The 20,120-nt window shown below is 40.6% G+C and overlaps 1 protein-coding gene across 3 annotated transcripts in view; it reads right to left on the minus strand.

Annotated features, from left to right (window-relative positions):
* The window catches only part of EXOC2 (exocyst complex component 2), a 206,482-nt gene that overhangs the window by 77,628 nt on the left and 108,734 nt on the right, over positions 1–20,120 (minus strand). For all 3 annotated transcript variants that reach the window (XM_037519163.2, XM_037519162.2, XM_054698416.1), the window contains 2 exons: positions 8,488–8,613; positions 4,213–4,337 (listed from right to left, as the gene is read on the minus strand). In XM_037519163.2, the coding sequence (XP_037375060.1) occupies positions 4,213–4,337; positions 8,488–8,613 (251 nt within the window). The remainder of the gene's footprint in view (positions 1–4,212; positions 4,338–8,487; positions 8,614–20,120) is intronic.

The following is a 20,120-nucleotide window of genomic DNA, read 5'->3' on the forward strand; positions in this document are numbered from 1 at the left end:
CTGAGTGAAATGGAATCATGTACGTCATAATCCATTAGGGACCCCATTGTGGTTAATTCTATGGGTCACCTGACTGGGCCATGGGGCACCCAGGCACCAGGTTAAGCATTATTCTGGGTGTGTCTGTGAGGATGGAGATGAGATTACGATGTGAACCAGTAGGCTGAGGAAAGCAGACTGCCCCCCTCCCCCATAGGGCGGGACCCGTCCAATCAAAGGATGGGCTGTGAGAAAAGGCGCACCCTCCTTCTAGCAATGGCCACTCCTCCTGCCCGACAGTTAAGAGCTGGGACATGGGTCTTTTCGGATCTTGGGACTCTAACTGAAAGAGCAGCTCCCAGCTCCGAGCTTAGCCCCCAGGGGCTCCCAGTGCCCACCAGTCACCTCAGAACCTGCGCTGTCGGCGTGTGACCACGTGAGCCAATTTCTGGGAGGAAATCTTTTCCTTCTATATATATGCTTGGAAATGGAAGCAACATCCTCATGGTGCTTTTTTTGAAGCCCACCTGGCACAGACCTCTTTTGTGTGCTGTGGAGGGAGGAGCGGGGCACTGGGAGGTAGGGGTTCCCATCAGCGCTGAGTGTGGGCTGCATCATGTAGCTTCTGTGGCTGATACCTCCCCTGCACCTAGCACTGAACATGATCGAGTGTGCCTGTTGAGTGGGAAGATGACTGCATGGACATTTGTTCTGTGAAAGGTATTTTAATCAAAGAGTGAAAACAAATTACTCCCCCCCCCCCAAAATCATGTCAAAATTAAGGATAAATTTTGCCAGAATAGCATCACGCCCCACAAGGTGCTTAGTGAATGCAACATGCCCACTCCTGGAGAGGACTGTTCTGCGAACTTCCAGGACTAATCTTCAAATCTATGGAAAACAGGGCGCAGGGGATTAACTAGAAAGCACACCTCTTGCGATTGTTAATTTAAAAATCGCAGCTCACTGTGTCAATCTGATTAAGAGCTGAACATTCACAAGTCTGAGTTATGTAAGGTTTCCCCTATTTTTTTAAGAAAATCTAAGTGTGGAACATATAGTACATTTTAATTTACATACTATAACTTATGGAACTTTTTAAAATGCACTTCATTATGTATAAAAGTCATGTGGATGTTTTGTGATTTTCACTCCCAGATACTTAAAATATATCTGAGGCTGAGATCTTAACCTACTATTGACCATTTCGTTAACAAAAACCTAACTCTTTCCTGCACACACAGACCAAAACTACTTTGTGGTAACATCAACGGCTAGATTTCACTGTTTTGATTCACATATGTTAGTTCACATGGTTTTGACTAGTTTGAAGAACTGACTATTTTTTAAGCTGTTGGAAACTATCTAAATCTTTAACGGTTGGGATCTTAATAAAGCAAGATAGTTGTATAACAAAAAAAAAAAAAAAAAAAAGAAATTTCAAGTCAATTGTGTTTTAGTATGACCAAGCCTTCTTGTTGCGATTAAACACCAACTATCAAAAACCCCAGAACTTTTTCTATTATTAATTTAAGTTTCTGGCTCTCACTCATAGATTACCCTGAGTGGGCACACATCCCTACAGCCTCCATTTGTTTCTACTGCCCTGTGGTATCTTCCTAACTTTTCAACAGAAGGAAAATAGTTTTAAAAATGTAGAATGAATTATACTTAACAATTATGAGTATAAACTGAAGAAAGATTTATAAATTGGTAGAAAGCCTTAGGGCTGTCCAACTCAGTACAACTAAATGAATGTATTTTTTCAGTGTTCTTGGCTGCCCATGAGTTCTGAAGTAGCTCAATTATTTTTCATGTACAACTAAATATTTCATTTTTTTAAAATCACAATTATGTGTAACCTATAACAAGGAAAATATATTCCCTTTTCACTAAACTATCCCATATCAAAAACTCTCAGGAATTTCACCAACTCTTAAAAGGCTCAGTTTAAGGCAGCTGCTATCCCGTGTGTGGGCCACCTCTAGGAGCTGGTTCAGCTGGAAGGAAAAATAAGTAACTAGGTTTAACACCGATTTTCTCAGGGACCAATTCTTTAGGTGAGGCCACCCATCTTGATAGTACACAGCATTATCCTAGTGGCCCGTGGGTCCAGCATTTATGCTGCTGAACTTTGTTCACTGAATACCTACTAGGTACCTGGCTAATAAGAGTTCAAACACTGGAATAAAACTTTATTCTAAACAGTAAGAGCAAATTCTTTGTGATAGGGTCAGGCATTGCTACAAGATTACACTTAGTTAATTCATTTCATTCTCAAAACAGTGCACACAGGGCAGCAGAGCCATTGCCTGAGGTTGGAGCTAGTGGGCAGCAGAAATTGGATGCTTCCACTGTGTGGCCAGTGTTGAGAGGAAAAGCGTGAGCTTGGTGGCAGGCACTGCTGTGGCAGCAGAAGCCCCCGCCATCCTCACGGGCTATCTGGCTCAGAGATAATCGTGCCAAGAAGAGTTAAGTTTTGTAAGATCTGAGGGGGCAGCAGCTCCCTCCATGGAAGAGGGCAGGAATACAGCCTGTGCTCAGCAGCACAAACCACACACCTCTCACCCAGTGAGATGAATAAAATGCAAATTGATGAAAACATGTTTGAGGGCAGAACCCTCAGGGCACCTGGAAGACTGGAATTAAAGTATTCCCTTGCCTAAGCAACTTTGCAAAACTCTACATTTATTTTATGGAAGAATGACTTTCTCTGTATAGTTAACTTTTCAAGAGAGCTTTTACATAATCCAGCGATACAAAAGGAGCCTAGGAATGTTGTGATACATTATTGATTGCTATGATATTTGAAATTCACTTATAAAGTACAGTAACTGACACACTGATTAAATTCAGTTTCTATATAATCTTAATGATTAAAGAAAGGGAGAAAAATAAACCTACAGTTCACCCACTAAGTCCATTGTTTTTCATGTATAAGGACATTTAGTGGGTTAGATAACCAGCCATTCAGATAAACAGGGATTATCGGGCCTTCCTGGTGGCCTAGGTATTAAGTTTCAGCGCTATCACTGCTATCGCCTGAGTTTGATCCCTGGCCAGAGAGTTGACCCACACAGTGCAGCAGACCTCTCCTGTCTCACCTGCTGCTTCCCTCAGCAGTATATTTCAGTAGATCGGCCTATTCTGTTCCCTACTCTCTCTCTCTCTCTGGTGAATCCTCTTACCCCTTGCATCTCTGGCCTACACCCCAGTTCTACACAAAAATAAATAAAATTTTAAAAAAAAAAACCCACAGATAAACAAGGATCTAGGGGTCCACTAAATTTAAAAGAAAACAGACTGTGGGCAAATAAAATTGAAATACACAAAGCAGGGAAATAAACGCTCTATTTCTTAAATATCAGCATGAATTTTGGTCCATGGTCAAATCAGACTGGACAAAGTGCTGGAATTGCAAGACATCTGACTACTTTCCACTGAGGAGGAGAGGTTTTAAAACCCTAAGCTGTGTGCCTTGGTGCAAAGAAAACCAAAATGGACTATCTCTTGTCCACATGTCCTCTCTATGCAGCTGGAAGAGACTCATCCCTACCCCGCCCAGCTCTCAGAGCTGCAGAGTTCTCCCCAACCACCTTCCCCTCCAAGTGACCAGTGGGGCTCCTAGGCAGCAGGAACCCTGGATCCCAGGACCTGGGGGCCTTTCATGGGACACTGGAAGTGATGCCAGAGAGTAACAAGGCTGACCCGTGTGGCTTGTCACGAAAATGTAAAAGCTTATAATGACTTCTAGAAGCTGATCACACAGGGGCCAGTTAACAGGCTCTCCCCACTCTTTTCAAGCAGGCAACTCCTTGATTCTATGGAATTTTTTTTTCTTTTTCTGCAAACTGTTAATTTGTCATCTGTCCACAGACCACTGCATGATCACTTCAACCAGAATTTGGTTTGACTGGCGGTACACTCAATTCCAAATCTCTCACCATGCTTCACCTGGTCTCTAATTGACTCTCATTTTTGAGATGGGTCCCCTAACTATGTTCTTTTACATCTGAGGGAGCAAGTCACAAAACAATTAAGTAGCTTGTCCACGATGATATAGTCATTAGGCACTAGGGCTTTATAACACTTTCAACCAATCCTAAAATACTTGACAAATGTTGGAGGTGTTGGGCTCTAAGATTTTAAAAAAGTCACTTTAAAATTGAAAATTATTAAGACCAGAAATTCACAATACCTGAGCCACAATTATAGCCAAGCTTCGGCTCATACCTCACTGAATAGGCTCCCGTTGACATATGAGATCCAGAGTTTCCAGAAGTTAGGCAGCTGACTCAGCACAAGCTTGGTCAATTTTTCGACAAATTCCACCCGGTGAGGAGTTCTGTGTCTCCAAGCTAAGGGAAGGCGGGCAAATAAAATACCATGAACATCCTCTTCAATCTCTCTGACTAAACAGCTGCCGCCCATCTAGAACATGTCCCCACTCCGTCCCACTTTGGCTGTGGAACTCGAACTTGCTGATGGGCTGCCTGCGCCTGCCTGCACAGAGAATGTGTTTTAACCAATGGGCCTGGGCCAGCTTTTCTCTGTGGGGAGAGGCAGGCAGGGGAGGGGCAGGATGGGCCAGGAGGGCACAGCGGTGGGCGGGGACGGGGGTGGGGTGGAGGGGGCTTTTCGTGGGGGATGCCTTGGCTTTGCAATCTTGCTGTTTTTGAGGTATTTTATTTCTCTTCACACAGGCATGCCTTCAAACAGCAGGGGCCCAGCAGGAGCCACAATTAAATTTGAGGCTGATATCAACCATTAGAAATGCCACTGTCTACCCCATGCAGTACGTATTCAACAGGGAACCAAGGTAGCAGAAGGGATCACATTCAAGCACAATCATGTAGCAAAGACTCCTTCCATAACAAAGGAATCTAAGAAAAAATAAAACATCCAAGTCTTTTGGGGTTTCACACTGTTGAAAACAGGACAACAAGCACAAAATAGAGCGACTTATGCTACGTTTATTACTGAAATTTCTCTTTATAAAACAGAAAGTGCACACTGCTTCTTTCTTGTCAAATTGCTTAATTAGTAAGCATTCTAACAGAACTGATTCTATTACTATGATGGGAAAAGTATTTGGACAAATAGAAATAAAAACATAATAAAACCAGTTTCCAAAAAGATTCCTTTGCTTGAAATCTTTTATGGCAGATTAATCAGTAAAATTATTTTGACTGAATTCACCATAGTGTGGAGGGTTCACACAGCTACTAAACAGCACTGCCAGGTGATCAGACTGAGCCGGAAACTGCCATTACTTAATCTGTTGGTGCTCAGTCAAGGGTCTTGCAGCTTCCTGCCTGACGACAGAGTACAATTCTTAGTCTCATGTTTTGCTTGGTCTTTTTATTACTAGCAGATTCTTCATACCTATGTATGCACACATGCATATGAGTATGCATGAATGCATGTGGTTTGCATGTGTGTATGATATATGCACATATGTATGAATGAATACAGTGTCCATATGAATGCGAGCATGAATGAATGCATGAGCTATGAATGTATGCATATGTGAATGCATGCATGTATGTATGAATGTGCATAATGCTTGAATGAATGTAGATGTGTGCCTATAGGTATGAGTAAACACATGTATGATTCATGCATGTATGGATGAATCTATCATGCATGCATGTATATATGTTAATAGGCCCCTTCTATCATTCATTCTAAATCCTGATCATTGTATCTGAAAAATGATTATGAATTTTCTTTTCTTATGGAAACCAGGATGTCCCAGTTAAATTCTCACATGCTCTACCACTAACAGAATAATGTCAAGAGTTATTTCCTGAGACTGATGTAAAGAAATAAGGGGATACGGCAAGAATGCCTATTTTTTTCACCACAGGTATCATAATGATTGTAGACTCATAAATTTGACTTTGATCGAAAGTTGAGATGAGCTTTCTCATCTCATTCCTGCTGTTTACTGTAAGCAATCCTTCATAATACTCCAAGGTCAAGTAATAAAATTTCAGGGAAATAAAACTTGAGTTATTTTACTTGCACTGCTAGCTATACTGGAGTAAGAAGTACTGGCTTTAACCTCTAGTCACAAACAACTAGAAAAACTGTGGGAAAATATATAAACAGACACTGGTTTCAGACATTGGACAAGAGGCAGCACAGCACTGAGATCCTCACAGGAGGGAAACATGTGGGGAGCCCACCACTGCCTTGGCTTTCTGCCTGTGGACAATTTCTAGACAACAGAGGCAAAGGAGGAGGAAACTAAACAAATCTCAGTGGCTTTTCTAAGTTGGAATGGCAAAGTTCAAAGAAGAGGGGGTGGTGGATGGGAGACTGGAAAATGCCGGGAAGACTTCTAAAAAAGAGGAAGGCGTGAGTCAGTAGGAAGAAAAGCTCTGAAAATCTATGCAAGGATCATCTTAAGTCTGCTGAGACCTAGGTTATGTACATGTGGAGTGAAACACCACTCCAGGCAAAGAATCACCAAGGAATTATAAGGCCACTAATTCCCAGAGATCATATAGGGCAGGGAGACCCTCTAGCTATGAGCATCCAGAGGAACAGTCCTCATCAATCACTTGAGTGATTCCATAGAGACCCAAATACCTCTAGACTGAAATACCTCTAGAATGAAGGCTACTCTAGACCTGCTCTAGTGAAGCTTAACCTAGCCTTGGATGGATCAAACTTATCTGTAAGCAACTGGGAAAATAAAGTCCAACATTCTTTAAAGGAAAACAACAGAATCCAGACACTCAACAATGAACGTTCAATGTCTAGGAAACTGCTCAAAAAATGAGTAGTCATTTCAAAAAGTAGGAAAATGTGAATCATAACCAGAAACCAGAAGAAAAATTTGCCAAAGTAACAGACCCAGAAATGATCGTGATCACAGAATTAACCAACAATTACAACTTCCAAATATTTAAAGAAAAAAATAAAAATAATAATCAGAGAAAGAAGATATTTAAAAGAAGCAAAATGGAAATTCCAGAGATGAAAAATTTAATTCCTAAATTTTTAGGTTAGATACTGTAGATAAAAGATCAGAGAAGCTGAAGGCATAATAACTCACTATGATAAAGCACAGAATGGAAAATCTGGGGGAGAGGGCAGTGATTTACAGGTAACCTACTAGTTTCAAATACATGTAACTGGAATTCCGGAAAAGAACACAGAACAGGAAAACATTTGGAAAAATTATGGCCATCTTTTCCAAATTTTTATGAAAATTTCCAGATTTGATAAAAATGAATCCACGAAACTTGAAAACCCAGGCAGGACAGATTTGAACTACTCAAGATGATATCATTCATTACAGTCAGTGTCAAGTACCATTTCTAATTATATTAAGCCTGTTTAGCATGCCAGTTTGTGGTAGTGAATTACAGAAGGAGTAGGGTGGAGGGTTTTTAGATCTGATAAAATAACCTACAAATTAAAGGACATATTTAAAAAAATAAAAAACGCAGGGGGCTGCTCTCTAGAGTCGGACACTAGCTGTATTTGCTTAGAGAGTTACCCTATAAACCACATAATGCAGAAGCAAATAGTTCTAGTTTTTGTTTATATTCGTTTTGTTTATACTAATTCATTGTTTATACTAGTGTTTAGTAGGCTAGGAAATGGGGAACAGGACAAGAAGAAGGAATGCTGACCTTCATTTAGTATAAATGAGTCATCTCATTTTAAGGTGCTCTTCGGATGGAACATTCATTTGTGTTTATTAATAAAAACTTAGAAAAATGCCCTAAACTTGTAATAATATACTTAAAAGTACATTCTTGTAAGAATAACATAAAATACTTTAAAATAAGCTTTAGAGATTTTTGACTTGAACATAAAGTAAGGTATTTCTGTTACCCTATTTGGATTTCTTGTATCTGTAATTATTATTGGGTGAGAAATACCTGGAGACCCATAGCATCTAAGGTGGCACATTTTGCATCTCATGGAGGTAAACAGACAATAGGTAAAAAGTTAACTTTAGAAACTAAGAAATGCAACTTAGTTATAATTTGAGATGCTTTGTATCAGGGGAAAAAAGATGACCAACAAATAATTTCTGATTAGTTGACAAGCAACCGTTCTTTCCAAGCCAAATTTTAAAATTCATTATAAAGGTATCTATTCTCTGTGCTGACCCCAGAAATTATTGTTGCAAATTTCATCTTTACAAAATTTCCCACATAAGTTTTTCTGGGGCACCTTTTCAAAAATTCAACCACAGAAGGGGATGGGGGAAAAAACTGGACTTGAGCTCAAAGTGTTGAATAAACACTGACCTATGCTCAGTGACTCTTTAAGAAAGTCCAATGCTATTTCTCAAATGTGCTTTGTAATATGTATTTTAATTGTTTAAATTTCTGGCCAGTAACTTAATAAGCAGAGAGGTGACCACTGTTCGCACTGAGGCAACTGTATTAGCACTAATTATGGGAGTTTCCAAAGGAAAAGTGTTTGAAGTTACTACAGAGTTCCAATTTAAAAGACCGGGTAGGGGTAGGGAGTACCCACCATCGTCGCGAGCAGACTGGAAGCTGCCGCCCCTCTTGAGTGAGGCCGTCTGGCTGAGGTGGCCCAGCATGGAGGGTCGCATGTCGCCGTCGAGATCCAGCATGGGGTTGTGGAGGCCCGCACTGCCTGCAGAGAAGGGAGGTGTTCCACGTAGGTCACGTAGCCGGCAGGGGCTGGGGTGACCGGACGGTTGGGCGGCTTCCCTGAGTCCAGCCTTGCTCAACTGTTCCACCATCTCAAATAAAGCATTTATTGAGCAAAAGCAAAAAATACTTTCTCTAAATAGCTTTTAAGTCACTCCCACCATGACAGACTGGCTGCAGACAATCAGGCCTTTGGGCTTCACGTCAAGGTGCAACAAACCCTGTAGTGGAGCTTGGGAACTGGGCCGGGAGGGTTCTACTAACTGAAAATCAGGGTAAGAAATCATTTTTTGAAAAACAACTTGGCACTTGGAAGGGAAGTCTCAGAGTTCTGACTCGCTCTGGATAGAGCAGACTCAGAGCATCCATCTTTGACCTCTCCCTTTAACACTGAGGTCCCCTGCTCCTGTTCTTTCTTTCTTTGGCATGCGGGCTTTGGCTCCTGGTGCCAGCAGCGTGGCTTGGATCCTTCCTCCACCTCACACTGTTAATATCCCAGAAGCCCACCCTGACACGACTGTCAAGAAATTCCCCGAATTAACATTTCTGAAATACTGATGTTTTCATTGTCTTCTCAGAAGTTTTCCAGAAAACCCTCAGAATTCCAAGACAAATAACCCAGCAGACATCTTTTAACTAAAATTGACCTCAAGAACTATTAGGGTCAACTAGAACTACCACGCTGAGCCCTCAGCTGAATTTCCAAAAATCTTCAAAGCAAACTGAATTCAATAAACATCTACAGAGGCTACTGTACACAGGACACGCACACACTCTCCCTACGGAAACACACCTTAGGTTCCCCTGCCTCGTGTCTCATTCTTTGTAACCTGAAAGACCTTAGTCACCCTTCCTCTCTGCCCACTGAACTCTCATCCAGAACACCAAGACGCAGCTTGAATTTCTACAGGTCCACGGTGAAGGTGCCGCTTACCAGTCTACCTCAGAGTGTTATCTCGACTCTGCTCTCTGACCGCAGTTAGAAGGCACATCCTTTCACAGACTTGACATTCTACTTTCTACTGCTTCTTCACAGTTATGTACTGTCTATCTCCAAATCAAACTGCAGTAAGTCCTCACTCAACATCTACAGGTTCTTGGAAACTGTAACTTTAAGGAAATAACCGAGAACAAAAACAAGTCCCCAGGACGTTTGGTTCAAGGTTGGCCGGGATTTCCTTTTTCCCATCAATGTGATAAAGAAATGATACCGAACAGAAAGAAGCGATGTTACTGGAAAACCTGCTGTACTATCTTCCCAGGAGAAGGATTAAATATGAAATCTCTGGACTCACCATAGTCACCGAACTTCCGCAAGCAACTACCTCCATAGTGCTGAGGGACTGATAAGTATATTATTTAATAAGATCTCTAGTCCTCATAACTTAGGAGAATTTTAAAAGCGTATAGATTTGTTGTCAGGTGCTAAAGACAAAATACATGGTAATTTTTGCTACTGATAATGTCAGTTCTATAATGATCGTGAACAAGTATTTATTGAGTATCTCCTCTGTGCCAGGATCTGATGGCCCTGGGGGTGAAATAATGGACAACAGATATGGCCATGCTCTCCAGGTGGTACAGGCAGGAGAGAAACCACTGAATAAATCATTCAAATACAGTAAAAGGGGAACCTGCTTCCATAGGCTGCCATGATATGAGCCATATCATGTGACACCACAGGCACTGTCTCCTGCGGGCCTCACAAATTCTGACAGTATGTTTGATAGAAATTAAAATGAAATAATTTGATGTGCTGTTTTGTTGGGTCAGGATTTTATTGAAGACTTCCTGAGCTTCAGTCACTCTGCTGTGTGCTTTATTTGCATGCATTTCTATGAATGTTACATTTATGATAAGGTTTGCAGAATTCAATATTTTAAAATAACAAAATAAGTTATGTGTGATAACACAGTGAACAAAAAATATTTGTATCAATGACTCTTTTCTATATTAAAGGAGTCCTGAGTGTAATTTTAAATGATTTATAACACTTTTCCTTTGAAGTTTACATAGCTGCCACTGGTATTTATTGTAGAATTCACAAAATTAATATCAAAATGTTAATTCTCTGACATACTTTAAAAGGAAATATAAAGGGGGCTGACTTTTATATTAAAAATTATAACTTCTTTTAAAAAGGTGCAAGAAAACAATTTCCACATTACTCTTGAAGGTTTCAAAACTATATACATTTTTGATTGAGAAGGAAAACACACCAAGCTTCCTAAAAATAACCTTTGCACCCTTCTTACAAAGAATATGATTATCATTGTTTAAGTGGATCCTCAGGAGAGGGATCCCCTCCCCTCAAGTGGCGGGCTTACAACTTGAAGTTATTATCGATTAACAGACTGATTTTTCTATTCGTTTCCTAACAGACACTATGTTAAGAATATGCCTTTCTTCCATTAGAAACCACACCATTACTTTCTAGATCAGGAAAGGAGAGTGTCACAAGAACTAATTCCTTAATTTCTGAATTAAGAATAAATGCTTAATTCTTACCACAGAGTTCTGGAACAGCACGCCCACTACTGGGACTGGGGCATCTGGAACCCATCTGCAGGGTGCACTTTTGCAGAATGACCAGAAGATGGAGCTTCAGCACCGCACACAAGCACACGGGCCCTAAAAGGGGCTCCTAGCACTAAGAAACTGCTCCCTGACATTTAGCTCCCTCCCCCCTTTTTTTCCTCAGTGAAAGAAAGGTCCTACACGATGAGTTACTTTACAAGGAATTAGGAGGATTATCCTTTGAAGAGAAAATTAACGGAAACATTTTAAATCTCAGTTGTCAGAAATTATTTACTATCAGGTGTCAAAAAAAAAAAAAAAATCAACCTTGGGGATTCTAACAATTTTTTAGCTTCAATCACATGACTTGGTATTTCTACCCCAGGAAACTACTACAAACATGAAGTGATTTTGATGGTAAGTAAAGCATTATTGCAACAGAACAAAGAAAAAGAGGAAAATAAAATTTCTGGAACATATAAAATCAGTAAGAGGTTTCAAAATACCTTACAAGAAATCAGTTTATTTCTCGTATCTGTTTTACTTGACAATATGATAGCAGTGACTCTTGGTGCGTTTGAGAAATACATGTGTTACATACAAAACATGGTTATGAATGAGACCAGCAAATTTCCTTGGCTCATGCTCATTTATGTGAAAGTCATATGCAAAAAAAAAGGACTCAGTATATTTTCCCTGATAAACTAAATTTTTTCATACCCCGCTGAGGACGGGGCTCAGCTGTCTACATAAAACTTCTGTTTTTTTGTTAGAATGTCAGCTTCAGATGGGACACTTTGCAGGTGGCAGAAACTAAAGTTTTTGTGAAATTGTGTTTGACCTTGTTCTTTTCAAACTTAATACTTGCTAATATGAGTTATAAGAGGCCATTTGTTTTCTTGACTGTAAAGGCTCTCTAGAAATGAACCGTTGCTCGGATTTTGTCTCGATGGACGTTTTTAAATGCTTTTGATCAAAGAGATTATTACTTACAGTCTTGATGAAAACATGATAACTTTCTGCCTTTACTTGTTCTAACACTAACAAATAGTTCCCTATCATTGGCATTGGGGAAACCATTAATTCTACCCAAGACTTTCATGGTTGTGCAATGGGCTTCGGGTTCTGTGGTGAGCTCAAGGAGTGGCCACAGGCCTCCACTCCCAGCAGAGAGAAATCAGGGCTTGAAATGATGCGATTTTTAAAGACTCCTTTAGATGTACAATTTTGAGTCTATGATTAACTTTTGAATCTGAAACTTTAAATCACCACTGAAAAGAAAATGGAAAAAATGCTTATTCTACTCAGTCTTCCTACAATATAACAGCCTAGTTGGTGGTGTTCTAATGTGTAAGGAGTCTGCCTCTATGCTTCAGTGAGTGTGAAAACTAAGCCTTAAAGGGAAATGACATCAAGAAAATATGAAAGGGGCTAAAAAATGTAGCGGTGAGAGGTCACAGTATTTACTTTTGTGGACCTTAAAGCTTGGCTATTCTAAAGACACTAAGAAGAATGATCAATTAAACACTCAAATGAATAAGTGCTTGGAAGATGGGGATTATTCCATTCCAGTGTCAAAGGTGGAGGTTATCTGAGGAGTAACTGCATGGTGAAGATCACTCTGGAAACAAAACTTGCCAACAGGAACATAGCCTGTAAAAGTAACAGACTTCTGTTTCCAGTTCTAAAATTCTAACTGGTGCTTGTAGGAAAAAAGACACAAGCAAGATTCTACAACTAAATAGTCTTAGGCTATAAGCAATATCTTCTAAAATCCACAAACTAGTGCTCGAGTTTCAATTTTACCAGTCTATCAGATAAAAGATATAGATCTCCTCTACAGACACCTGGAAGAAGTATCCTGGAAGGAAAACTTCTTCAAACACTAAAAGTTAAAAAAAAAAAAAAAAAAAAAAAAAAAAAAAAAAAGACTAAGCTTCTTAATTACTGACAATCAAGAGTCGGGCTTTTGTTTCTCCAGTCAAATAAAACTTCCACAACATGCCAGCAGCATTCTCCAAAGGAACTCTTTTTCTAATTATAAGCATTCAGGAGAAATTTAACAGATTACAAACAAACATAAAAGTAGAAAAGTCATTTTTGGAATACTATGTAAACAACAGAAATTTTGTTTTAATAAGAGAAAAGCGGGATTACTTAGCGGAGTTGCAGGAGTTATTCCCCTCAGAAGGCTAACAAAACAATGCTAGTCACCACAGCAAAGGAGTGAAAGCGGCAGTGTAGAAATAAAATGTATGCCTTTTCTAAGAAAATAAACCATCGATCTTTCACGATTTGCTATTAGCAAGTTGAAATACTGGCTAGTGTTGCCACCCCACAACTGTGGGATTTCTTCTAGATAAAAAGGCTTCAGCTCTCTGCTAACCCACCAGCTCTGATAAGCTCAGGGGAGCTGGAAACCTTAAGGGTTTACATGAAAAATCTGATTCCTGTCCAAAACCCACGTTGCCTTTAAGAAGATTCTATAGAGAACGCTTAGTACACTAATGTTCCAGAAGACTTCCAGGAAACCTTATCGTGTATCAATCCAGTGCTTTCAACTCAAGCTGGGCAACTTTTCCCCATTTTAAATGCAAATAGTCGTCAGTGTTTGTCTAAAGAACTCACACAGCAGAAAGGGTAGAGAAGAGCTTTCTGAAGGGGCGCCTGCAGCTGTGGGGCCAGGTGACCGCGTTCCCTGCATTTTCTCATCCTGCGTGCCCCTTGCAGCATGTTTTCTCACAGCCCACAACAGTGTGGGGGCGCTGATTTGCAGCCCCCTGCTCTCAGAAGGGCGGCCGACTTCCTTACTGCCCGAAACACCTTTGAACACATCTTCCTGCGCACAGCGGGCCCTTGTCCTGCGCGGAGGCCCGACCACCCACTGTTGCTTGTTGACCAAACATGCAGGCCCAGGGCCTCCGCAGACACGGGCAGGATGGGGAGCCTTTGGCTCACACCACACAGAAGCGGGGGTGGGGTGGGCGCAACACGGCAGAATAACAGATTCCTCAGGAATCAGACCTGTGTCAACAGATAAAAATGTTCTTTTGATCCCGTGATTCTCTATATGTTTGAAGTTCCTACAGGGGCATTTCCTCAATTTAAAGGGGATCATTTAATTGTCTCAATCAGAGGAAGGGAGGCTTTTCATGCTCTTTAACCTCACTGCACTTTTTAGGGTGTCAGAACAAACCTCATCAAGGTTCCAGGGAAGAAATGCATTTTAAAAGCAAAACTGCAGGTGTGAAGTTTGAAGAGTCATTTCGTCTCTGACGCTGGCTACCAAAATAAGAACCAAAAACTTGCAATAAAAAGCTGGACAGGAGAATAACCGACACAATTATTTATGATTTCATGAAAGCACACCACATTTTTTGCAGTTACGTATAGATTTGGATGGAGAAAACATGCTTTGAATATTTAACAGCAATATTACAAGCATGACAGAATGCAGCAATTAAGAGATCTGTCCTAACGACTGTTTCAAAATCACCAGTTAATGCCAGCCTCGGTGCATGCTTGACTTTGGTTGTCAGAAATTTTTTTCTGTAAGGGCAGGGGACGTGGTTGACATAAAATGGCTCCCAGCTGCAAGAAGTCTTCTTTCAGATGTACAGTAGGCCAAGACAGTAGAAAGGAACCAGCTGCCAGATAGCCAGATAACAAATTGAAACATCCTTCTGACATGAGCCTTGCTGGCCTGTCTGATCCAACAAAGATAGAGCATTCGTTGTAAAGTGAAGAGGATCGAGTGTAAAATGGAAGAAACGAGTAAAAAGAATTCGATCCAACTCTTCCTGTGAAATTTGACAGCTGCCCTCACATGCACAGGGTCTACTGACGAAAGGGACATTGTCCGAAAAAAATAAATCAAATTCTCATGGTCTCAGTAACCAACTTTCAAGAAACTGCCATAATCACTCGTTTTAGTTTTCATTTGGAAGTTATTCTGTCTTTTCAAACCAGATTAAAAGAAAAACCCACAATCACTGTGCAAAAACCCGTGGGTCTGCGTTCAGGTAATTAAAGTTGCTTATAGAAATTTATACTCAAACTCCTGTTTACAAACAACAGAGACAATTTCTGATGTTATGCACACCACACTGAACATCACTCCCCCCCCCCACTTTTCTAAAATATAGGATGAAAGGGAAAGGAAAAGCAGGCCACCCCTTTGCGGAGGGATTTTTTTACCACAATTAATCACACACTGGCACTTTCCTGCTTCTCTCTTCCCAGCCCACTTTCTTCCAGATCTCCTTTAGCACGTATAGGTCTAAAAGCAAGTCAGTAAAATCCCATGAGGCATTTCATCTTCTAAAGTCAATTTTAAAATTAATCTGCAGTGACAACAGGCAAAGAACAAGTGTGCAGATGAAGCCGGGGGGGTCTGCGTCAGAAGGGACAGAGGCATGAGGAGGAGGAGACGGAAACCAGCTACCGTCTCAGATCTGTCCCAGCTGCCTTCCCTCTATTTCTTTTTAAACCAGCTCCCGTTATTCTGGGCTTATACCACTAGGATCAACATTCAGCAGAAGCTATTCTTTTAATCACCAGAAGAAATTCATAGAAGAACCTTCTTAATGTACAACCTCACGATAACTTCAAAATAAAAAATATAATGAGAGCTAATATATGTGGAAACAGACACTTACTGTCTTTTTAACCACAGAAATACTTTTGTAGTTCTGTAGGAAATTGGATGAATTTGATGCCAGTTTCCTAAAATCGAGGTTGCAATTGAATTGAGCATACAGTAAGTCTATCTCACCTACATTATGAAAATACCAAAATTATATCTAACAAGCCCAATTAAAAAAGCAATATAATTATGAACATAATTTGAACACAAGGCCATAGTCACATTTTTAAATATCAAGAAAAATGAGTTTACACTGTAAAGATTTACACAATTGTACATTAGCTATACAATATATTTATTGTATTATATTGTATTATAATTTAGGCATGTATTTTATGAGCTTGAGTTGAAAGCAATGATTTTTTATAGCTTAAGATCACTGGATAAACATAAGCATTTCTATTCTTTCAGTGACTACTGAATCTAATAATCTGCTGAATGTCTGAAGTAGTTAAATGGTAGATAATTTGCCTCTGCTCTCAGTATTTCTCTTCTGTAACAGCTGTGCTATGAAGACCCAGAATAGACATTGCAGGGGTGACATATATCATCTCTTACCTTTGCAAAGGGAACCTGAGTCACAAATACAGAGCAGTCTATCAGGTCAGTATTTTTAAGAACCCAAAGCTCACTTGAGCTATTGCTGTTTTAACTGTCCCTAACTGTACCCCTATCCCAATACATCCCAGTTTACGTGCTTATCAGAAGGAAGGGGGTAATTAGTCTCTAAGCAGGCCTCAGCCATTTTCCTAGCATTATTAAGAATAGCCAGCATATGGGCCTCCCCGGTGGCGCAGCAGTTGAGCGCTGGGTTGCGAACTGCCCGCGGCCTCTGCAGCGCCGGTTCAATCCCCGGCTGCTCCCCGGCCACCAGAGGAGGGTCCCACATGGCGCGCAGACCTCTCCTGCCGCCCGCTGCTCCCCTCAGCAGTGTACTTCGCTCCTTCTGCCTGCTCTGCTCCCTGCTCTAGCTCTGGTGAATTCTCTCACCCTCCCGCGCTTCTGACTGTACCCAGTGCATGTATAAACAAAAAACAAACAAATAAATAAATGCCTCTTTTAAAAAAAAAAAAAAAAAAAGAATAGCCAGCATACATTTTAAGAGTTAAACTCATTTTCAGAACAAAGAGAAAAACACCTTTGAAGGGCACCTTTAAAAGTCCTGTTTGAGAATGTCAGTGGGGGGCTAACTAACCAAAGGCTCTTCCTGCCAGGAAACCTGAAGACATCATCTAATTTTGGATTGTTTCACAGGAATTTTAAGAGATGAATGACACTCTTACAAAGGGTAAGAGTTTCGTGGGCCGGGCTCAGGCACAGATGCATATATAGGGAACAGAAATGGTTAACCAGTTCAGGTTGGGGGGGAAAAAAAACACAATCAAATTCTCCCATTAGTAGTTAAACTTTCAAGACTTTGGAAAACTAATCTTTCATTCTAATTTTTCTCCCATCTTTATTTCCCCTTAGAAGAGATTACATGTGGAGGCAGCCCTGGCAGAGTAAGGGGTGCGCTGCAAGAAGACACAAGGGTGATCTCCAGGTCTGAGTCCCAAAGAGTGCCACCTTAGCTTCAGGACATGCTAACATTAAAAATGGGAATCCAGAGAAAGATCCAATCCAGTGTTTATATGGACATCAACCTTATAAACCACCTCTACTGACTAATGTCTCATACAAAAGAATCTTTCTTAGAAAAAGGTGTTTTTTACGTTAGGACTGCTGTCTCTGAAAATCTATCACCATCTCTGCTCATAAAATTTTCTCTAAAGACCACAAGACTAAATACAATTAACATTTTTGCTTTAAACCACCATGTAAAGACCTTAAGACTTAAAAAAATACATTTATATGTTAATTGGGTTTCTTAAATTCAAGCACAAAGACTGGCTTTACTTTAAAAGACAACAAGAAACCTTTTCCTGGCTGAAATATTTACAGTCTAACTATTTTAAATTGTATTTTATTTCACAAGACTGTCTCCATTCTTCACCATTGTTCTGCCCGGGGATTTCTTTAAATGATTATAGTCATGTCTCTTTCTGGTGTTAACAGTCCAATGGGCAGAGAGACTAGAAGAACTTACAACTCGCTCTTTAGATGTGGAAAGCAACAAGCTTTCTGAAAACAGGTTCAGGGGGTGGGGGAAGATGCCTGAATAAAGATGGCGAGGCTTTGTCAAGAGGAGGCACATGAGACACGGGGGCTGAGGTCCTCATGTCCATCGTGTCCAGCAACACTGCCTCATGAGAGTTTGCATCAACCACAGAACGCAGGGGAGCTGCAAAGCGTCAGTCCTACCTGGATGCCCGGTGCAGGCCAGTGGGAGGGGGAGAAATCAGACAGCTCACTGGGTCTGCCCCTACCCAGGACTCGGGGAAGCTGGGCTGTCCTTGGCATCTCCTCAGATGCAAAATGGACCTGAGGTCACTTAGGGAACTGGACAGTTCCCCAGATTTCTTCCAGATTTAAAATGCCACACTTGGGAGAACACATACCATACAAAGTCCAAATGACCTTTATTTAGCACGCCTCTGCCCATCTCCTCATGCGTGTGTCAAACAATATACCTAGGGCAATCGCAGATACCAATCACAAGAATGGCTGTAGGTCATATAGAAGAAAAACTGCTGACTCCCAGCACAGTTATGATTAAGGCAGATATTTTATATAAACAGACCACACAGACGTCTCCGCGTACTAAGTATAATCACATCCTCTGTGTAAATACAGGTGAGTGTCTACGAAAGAGCCAACGTGTGTCTGATGACATGTGTGTGCATGAACAGCGACAATCGGATCTACTGACAACTGGTCCAAGAGGACCTGGCTTTACTAGCAGCTACTCCTTCCACACCAGGAAACTCACATTCCATCTATCTTGTGCCATGTTTCTTATTATTTGCCTTTATGTGGAGGTCATTTCAAAACACACAGTGCCTGTGCACTTAGATACTGGAGATGGTAAAAGTTGCTCTAAATTTGAAAATTAACTGAAAATTTGATATCAATTATTGCTAATCTTTAGGTAATGACAGTGGTGTTTCCGTTACAATTTTCTAAAGCATCTTTGTCTTTGAAAATTGTATGCTGAAATAATCAAGGATTATTTCAAAGGCCCTTGAGGTAAGGGCAGTTGGAACCAGAGTGAGCACATGGACATGTCATTATTCTATTACCCTTTCTGCCTTTAAATGCATTTGCAAGTCTCCAAAATAAAATAATTAAAAACTGCTTCTGAGGTGAGCTCCAAAGAGACCAATCTTCCAGTAAAAGGTTCTTTTATGCTAGGATTACCAGTGTTGTTTAAATAGGGAGTATTTGTGACAACTGGAGAGGACACAGTTAAGCATGTCCTTCTGAAGGACAAAGGGAAATTATATCTAAATAGAACCTATACATATGTGACTAAGAGGAAATTTACACTGTGTTGTCACAAAATTTGTAGAGTAGCATGTTCAAGGAGCTGTAAGTTGTTTTTCTTCCTAATCGAAAGGACAAACTTTTGACAAAAACCTTTAAGCAAAGTTCATCACTAACAAATGGGTTCATTTCAGGTGTGTTATCTTGTCTCATTTAACGTATGTGCTTTTATTATTTCACCAGTAACAAGTAAGTTCTACAACAAGCTTGGACAGAGTAAATAAAAAGGGTTCCAGCTACATATAAACTATGGCCATTTATTTTTTTCTGAACTGCTGATGTTGAGCAGTTCTGGATGAACACGGAGAGCAACTCAAAGCAAAGGATGGCAGAAGAGGGTCCCCCAAGGTAAAGGTGTGTCTCAAGGAAGAATCAGCCCCTCACAGTGGGATGTTGCTTCTCAGCTCTCTCAGGTATGAACATGACAATAAGATAATATGAAATTTCCTGGCACTTTCTCTCATTTCAAATAATGTGGATGTTGTCGTTCCAAATTATACACCCATCCCAGACTTTCAAATTTCTTCCTAACCAAATTACACAGTTGGGTTGTTTCTACGACCATAGGTAGGAAAATCCTTGGTCAGACCTCTGAGATCCTGCTGTGTTTGGACAGTGTCACCCTCTTTAGAGTGGGGGGATGGAAGTTGTTCACTGAGCACCCACTAGGTATCGGGGACACTCTTCCCAATGCCTTTTTAAATAGCAAGCAATCACTGACTTTCTTCATTTATAGCTTCAATGGAAATATCACCTCCTTTAGGAAGCGTCTTTAAATTCCTGCTAAATAGGTTGGGGTGTAATTCTGTACTCCCCACTACTCACAATACGAACCTGTCTTATTCTTCACTTTCAAACCCTGTGCTCACACCTCTCCCCTGCAGGCTCTAGTGTCACACCCTCTC

The sequence above is a fragment of the Talpa occidentalis genome, unplaced genomic scaffold (assembly GCF_014898055.3).
Source record: "Talpa occidentalis isolate TD23 unplaced genomic scaffold, MPIMG_talOcc4v2.1 talOcc4.2, whole genome shotgun sequence".
NCBI classification, from domain to species: domain Eukaryota; kingdom Metazoa; phylum Chordata; class Mammalia; order Eulipotyphla; family Talpidae; genus Talpa; species Talpa occidentalis.